The sequence below is a fragment of the Hyalella azteca genome, unplaced genomic scaffold (genome assembly GCF_000764305.2).
Source record: "Hyalella azteca isolate HAZT.00-mixed unplaced genomic scaffold, Hazt_2.0.2 contig2941, whole genome shotgun sequence".
Classification (NCBI taxonomy): domain Eukaryota; kingdom Metazoa; phylum Arthropoda; class Malacostraca; order Amphipoda; family Hyalellidae; genus Hyalella; species Hyalella azteca.
The window spans coordinates 37562-44428 of record NW_025933198.1 but is presented as its reverse complement, the minus strand read 5'-3'; the positions used below and the strand labels follow the sequence as shown (position 1 = coordinate 44428).

The 6867-nt window shown below is 43.7% G+C and overlaps 1 protein-coding gene across 1 annotated transcript in view; it reads right to left on the bottom strand.

The window, feature by feature from the left end:
• Nucleotides 1–6867, bottom strand: part of LOC108669132 — a 34679-nt gene that overhangs the window by 8994 nt on the left and 18818 nt on the right. The window contains exons 14-16 of the mRNA XM_047885741.1: nucleotides 5813–5946; nucleotides 3373–3534; nucleotides 104–251 (exon numbers count right to left, since the gene is read on the bottom strand). Coding sequence (XP_047741697.1) covers nucleotides 104–251; nucleotides 3373–3534; nucleotides 5813–5946 — 444 coding nt within the window. The remainder of the gene's footprint in view (nucleotides 1–103; nucleotides 252–3372; nucleotides 3535–5812; nucleotides 5947–6867) is intronic.

The following is a 6867-nucleotide window of genomic DNA, read 5'->3' as shown; positions in this document are numbered from 1 at the left end:
CCACCACCCCGCGGGTACCACTTCCCCGTGGGCACCACCACCCCGTGGGTACCACTTCCCCGTGGGTACCACCCCCCCGCGGGTACCACCCCCCCGTGGGTACCTCGAGCAGCTTGGGGAGGGCGGGGTTGGCCCTGAGCTGGGCGACGGCGGCAGCGACGGCGGAGATCTTGTGGCGGGCGTCGGCGACGCGCTCCTTGAAGCGCTTCTGGTAGAGGAGGCACGTGAGGCGGGGGGCGTAGTGGGGGATCCTGCGGGATATTAAGGTAATAGAATATTAGAATCTTATGAAAATTAAGATCACTTGATCTTAGTTCCACTCTTAAGTTTATCAAAAATTTAACGGCAAAGAAGACGGCCAAAAAAATTTACCATTTCTTAAGCGAGAAATCTTTTCGGTGTCCAGCTCCATAGTCAGTTCAAAGACCTAAAACATCGTCAGTTCAAAAACGAAAACCTAAAATATTGTCAAATGAAGACAAAGAGCGAGGTACACATGAGCAGACTAAACTATCTATTTACAATTTCAAGGGGGATATGAACTGTAGGCGGCATTTAGACTAGGCTTTTGTTTAAAAATATACACACTCTAAAATTCGTAGGTTGAAAAAACCAGTTGTGAAGGCTAAAACTCTTAAATAACTACCGGACACCGGTTGCATGAACGCTTACTGCTGAATGAGGGGGATGCACAAGCAGATTTCCTGTTCTAAAATTCCTTCCTTTATGCTCCGCCAGCCTAATATAAAAATTGCGTGATGATTATCAATTATTTGTTTATAAATGTCAATCACCGACTGATTGGTTTGAAGTGAAATTTTTTAACAATTTTTCTCGAATTATCTGTATTAAATTAAAGTTTTGAGTTTGCTGGCAAGTTTTATTAGACAAATTGATGGTTTGGGCATTTGTCTTCCTCTCGGCCCAACTTTTGCAAACATTTTCATGTGTTTTCACGAGGCTACATGGCTGGTCAATTGTCATCTTGATTTTAAGCTACTGTTCTATAACCGATATGTCGATGACACTTTAATTTTCAAGCATCCCTCACATGTTTTCTCTTTTTTTTTTTATTGCAATGTCACTAAATCAAATGGCCGTTTTCAGACCTCTGTTTGCCGAAAATCGACGTTTACAGGCTTAAGCAACAGGTTTTTTTCGCATTTGTTCTTTTCGTTTCATATTAAATGGGATTCAAATGTTAATAAACCGCGGCTTTCGTATTTGTTCTACTTTCCATGAAATCCACTACGAATTATAATAATTACGCAATACCTTTTCACTGAATGGGTTTCAATTGGTAGGTATATACTAAAATTTAAAAAATTGCGTCAAAACAATATTCTGAGGCTGTTCCCGAACGTGACGATAGAAATGCTGTTTATTGTTCATTTCCCTACTTTGATCCCGCTTCCGAGACATGTACCTATGGCTAAGGAGTTGATAGTTTTGTTTTCTAAATACCTCCCAAATGAAAATCTTCATGTACTGCTAGTGAATAATTTTAGAATAAGTTCTTCTCTCGAGTATAAAGACACACTCCCTGTTCCTACGCGATCGTCCCTAATTTATCAATATAGTTGTGCGCAGTGCGCATCTGCGTATGTTGGTATGACGTCACGCAACTTGTATACTAGGCTGGCGGAGCATAAAGGAAGGAGTTTTTGACAAAAAACATACATGCGTATCCCCTCATTCAGCCGTGCGCGTTCATGCCGAGCAGTGCAACGTCCCGGTGTCCAATAGTGATTTTAGAGTTTTAGCCTCTACAGCCGGTGTTTCTGATCAACGAATTTTAGAGTCCCTGTATATTCCTGAACAAAAACCTAGTTTAAATGTCGCCTACAGTTCATATCCCCTCAAAATTGTAAATGGATAGTCACTCTTAAGTTTATCAAAAATTTAACGGCAAAGAAGACGGCCAAAAAAATGTACCATTTCTTAAGCGAGAAATCTTTCGGTGTCCAGCTCCATCCATAGTCATGTCAAAGACCTAAAACATCGTCAGTTCAAAACGAAAACCTAAAATATTGTCAAATGAAGACAAATAATGAGGTAAACATGAGCAGAGTAAACTATCTAATTACAATTTCATAGGGATATGAACTGAAGGCGGCATTTAGACTAGAGTTTTGTTCAAAAATATACAGGGACTCTAAAATTCGTAGGTTAAAAAAACCGGTCGTGGAGGCTAAGACTCTTAAATCACTACCGGACACCATGACGTTGCACTGCTCGGCATGAACGCGCACTGCTGAATGAGGGAGATGCGCAAGCAGGTTTCCTGTTCTAAAATTCCTTCCTTTATGCTCTGCCATACTAATATTAAAATTGCGTGATGATTATCAATTATTTGTTTATAAGTGTCAATCACCGACTGATTGTTTTGAACTGCAACTTTTTTAACAATTTTTCTAGAATTATCTATATTAAATTGAATTTTTGGATTTGCTGGCAAGTTTTATAGTCAAATTGATGGTTTGGGCATGGGTTTTCCTCTCGGCCCAACTTTTGCAAACATTTTCATGTGTTTTCACGAGGCTACATGGCTGGTCAATTGTCATCTTGATTTTAAGCTACTGTTCTATAACCGATATGTCGATGACAGTTTTTAATTTTCAAGCATCCCTCACATGTAGACCTCTTCTTTGATTATCTTAATCTCCAGCACAAGTCCATCAAATTTACCCCCTATTCCTATGAATAAATTTACCCCAAATTTACCCCTATTCCTAAATTTACCTCCCTATTCCTATGCGATCGCCCCTAATTTATCAAAGTAGTTGTGCGCAGTGCGTATCTGCGTATGTCGGTATGACATCACGCAACTTGCATACTAGGATGGCGGAGCATAAAGGAAGGAGTTTTTGAACAAGAAACATACATGCGTATCCCCCTCATTCAGCAGTACGCGTTCATGCCGAGCAGTGTAACGTGCCGGTGTCCTATAGTGATTTAAGAGTTTTAGCCTCCACAACCGGTGTTTCTGATCAACGAATTTTAGAGCCCCTGTATATTCCTGAACAAAAACCTAGTTTAAATGCCGCCTACAGTTCATATCCCCTCAAAATTGTAAATGGATAGGTGTGGCTGCTAATATTTGCTTCATTCTCATTTGTTTTAATTTGCAATTTATGTTTTAAGATCTTCAATGTGAATTTAGTTTGAAAGAAATAGTGAATTTTCCCCCTTTGCCCCTTCTCACCTCCACCCCTTTACTCCCCACTTCCCTTCACCCCTCCCACCCCCCTTCACCTGGACACCCTAAGCATGAAGGCGTCCCCCCTTCACCTGGACACCCTGAGCATGAAGGCGTCCCCCCCTTCACCTGGACACCCTGAGCATGAAGGCGTCCCCCTTCACCCCCTTCACCTGGACACCCTGAGCATGAAGGCGTCGGCCCTGGCGTAGGACGCGAGGTCCCCGGCGTGCTCCTCCAGCACGAGGACCTCCTCCGCCGTGGGCACGAACTTCAGCAGCTGCTCCAGCATGTCGGGCTGTAGGACCCCTTCAGCGTCCATGCTCTCCAGCACCCTGGGGCGTGGGTGACAAAGTGGATCATGGGTGAGGAAGTGTTTCAGGTCAGATATTAATTATTATTAATATTATATATTATTAAACATTAAATATATAAGGAAGTGAGTCATGGGTGAGGAAGTGGGTCATCAGGAGCTGCTGGTGGTCATACAGGCGCAGTCTTAGGCTACGGCCAGACTATAAGCGTCGCCGCGCTGCGCGTGTAGTGGCCACACCAGACGCAGGACGGCGCAGCTTACGGCGCGTCAGCGTGTAGAAATGAGTGTCAGCGAGAGACTAACAGCCTCCTTGATGGAAGTTTTATGGGGAAATAATAGATAAATTTAGAAACCCAAATATGCTTTGATTCATCTTTTTTGGAGTCCATTTGGATGAGATTAGATGGATAGTTTGATATGATATATTTGATGTATACGTCACGAGTCCAACCTTAATACAGATAGACTTCATGCGCATGTGCAATTTTTTAGTATAATAAGTAATCCAAATTAACTTGTTTTTTTTTCATTCTTTATATTGCCTTCATTTATAGAGTATATGTATATCCTGTCGCAGTGCTGTGGGTGAGAACACATAGCAATAAATTAAATTGACGAGAGCCATGCTTCGACAACCTCCCCTCACGGCTGCTTCGAGGACACTGAACGCTTGACGCAGCTACGACCTGTACGCGCCCAAGGTGCTTGTACACGGGGACAGTACTGGCGGCAAGTAGATCAGAAGAATGCCAAATGTCTGATGCTTGGTGTCTGTTTCGCAAGTAAGCTTAGACAAGAGGCAAGTTTAAGGTGTCACCGTGCCGGTATCTGGCTGGTACTAACTAATAACTAGCTGGTACTAACCAATCTTAAGGTGCCGGACACCTTAAACTTGCCTCGTGTCTAAGCTTACTTGCGGGAGAGACACCAAGCGGCAGACATTTGGCATTTGTCAGATCTACTAGCCGCCAGTACTGTCCCCGTGTACAAGCACCTTTTGCCTTTGCGTGGTGAAAATTTAATATAATAATTAAGGTTCCTGATATCTATGAAATAACCTGTTTGACTTCTTCATATATCTATTGGTGCTCTAATTGTTAAACGCATCGGTCCAAACATTATAAATTTACTTACAAAAAAGAGGACTGATGCCAGCGAAAAAAAATTCGCATATGCCAGCTAGCAGCACGTGGGATTAGCACAGGCGCTGTGACGACATTTCACAGTTTTCTGACACCGAGTTCACAGTTTTCGATGTGTTAGATCAACAGTCGAAGTAGCGTGCTTATTAAAGGAATGGGCGCTCTATGATAAAAAAACTAGTGGGCAATTGACACTACCTCAATTATAAAAGAAAATGGCGGGAGGTGAGAGGGTATGAGAAGCACCTACAGAGAAATGAAGACAAGCAAACAGAAGGAAAATGAAAAGACAGGTACTCTCCTCCTTGTCCTGGATTACACAATACTTGTCGGAATCCTGCTAGGTGCATCGTAAGAAATGAGTGACAGTGTGTGACTAAATCTATTGCCGAGCACTCTAATTTAGCACTAGCTACATAATCCCACTAGCAATACTTAACTCCCAATAGCAATACTTCATTTGGACAAATCAAATTTCTGCATCACGTCATAAAAAATACCGTTTATTTAGAAAAAACTTCCCCCATCTTTATCGTTTATGTATAATTCGTTGTTTAGAGTTACGCGCTGACGCACTATTTCCAGGTGCATGGCACCACGGTGGCAGCTCTGCTGCACTCAGCCCAGCACGTCTCGCTGGTGTCGGCAAGGCTGGTGGCGCGGCTGCAGATCAAGAAAGACGTGCAGTCAGACATGCCCGTACCTCCTTCCCCTCTAGCCCCAAACGGTGAGACCATTTGGGGGTAAGGGAAAACGGTCATATCAGCTCACAAAAGGCCAAAACGGCCCAAATGCTAAATTGATCAGTAAGCTGAAAACTTCCGGTATTAAATACATACAATATCACAGCCTCAGCGACCGTACGCGTCAACGCTTCTAGTCTGGCCGTAGCCTTAGACAGTAGGATGGCGCAGTTATGCTGTCGCCTAGCAACAAAGTGGGTCATGGGTGAGGAAGTGGGTCATAGGTGAGGAAGTGAGTCATGGGTGAGTAAGTGGGTCATGGGCGAGGAAGTGGGTCATGGGTGAGGAAGCGTTTCAGGTCAGATATTAATTATTCGTAATATTATATATTATTATATAATAAAAATATAAGGAAGTGGGTCATTGGTGATAAAGTGGGTCATGGGTGATAAAGTGGGTGACGGTGACCCACCTGAGGTACTGGTGGTCAGACAGGCGAAGTTTAGACAGCAGGATGGCGCAGTTCTGCTGTCGCCTGCTCTCCAGGAAGCTCAGGTTCGCCTGTCCCCTGCTGCAGGAGACGCTGCGCTCCAGGGGGCGCTCGCCCTAGGGGGAGGGGGTGAGTTAGAGGGAGGGGGGAGGGGCTGAGTGTAGAGGGGAGGCCAGTGAGGGAGGGCCATATTATCTTAGGAAGTTTATTCGTAGCGCCAACGGTCGAAATAAAATGTCCATTGGAAAGCTTATTACGGTATATTCCAATGTTCAAATCAAATATTATAATATGAGTTTAGAAATTACTTTTTAAAGACAACACTTGCAAAGAATCCAGTGTATCTGCTACTACATATGTAGAATGAATTTCTACTGTTATTTTCAAATATTAAAAAATACTTTTTAACTTTCTTAATATTTATAAAAAATTGTTGAAATCTTGAGAAGTGTTGTAATAAATATATTATATTATTATATTTGAATGTTCAAATCATTCTTAATGCATAATTCATTGAAGTGAGTGAAATTATGATAAAATTGATATGTTGTTTTCATTGGAAATCTTAATACTTAGAAACTTCTGCTCGACTATAGCTATACGCATACAAATTATTGGCAGGTAGTACCACTTAGAAGGTACCACTCAGCTGGTACCCCGACAAGTGGTACCATTTATGTGGTACCATAGCCGGTGGTATGCCACCATGTGGTACCACTCAGGTGGTACCCCGGCAGGTGGTACCCCGACAGGTGGTACCCCAGCAGGTGGTACCCCAGCAGGTGGTACCCCAGCAGGTGGTACCCCAGCAGGTGGTACCCCATCAGGTGGTACCCCGACAGGTGGTACCCCAGCAGGTGGTACCCCAGCAGGTGGTACCCCAGCAGGTGGTACCCCAGCAGGTGGTACCCCAGCAGATGGTACCCCAGCAGATGGTACCCCAGCAGATGGTACCCCAGCAGATGGTACCCCAGCAGGTGGTACCCCAGCAGGTGGTACCCCAGCAGGTGGTACCCCAGCAGATGGTACCCCAGCAG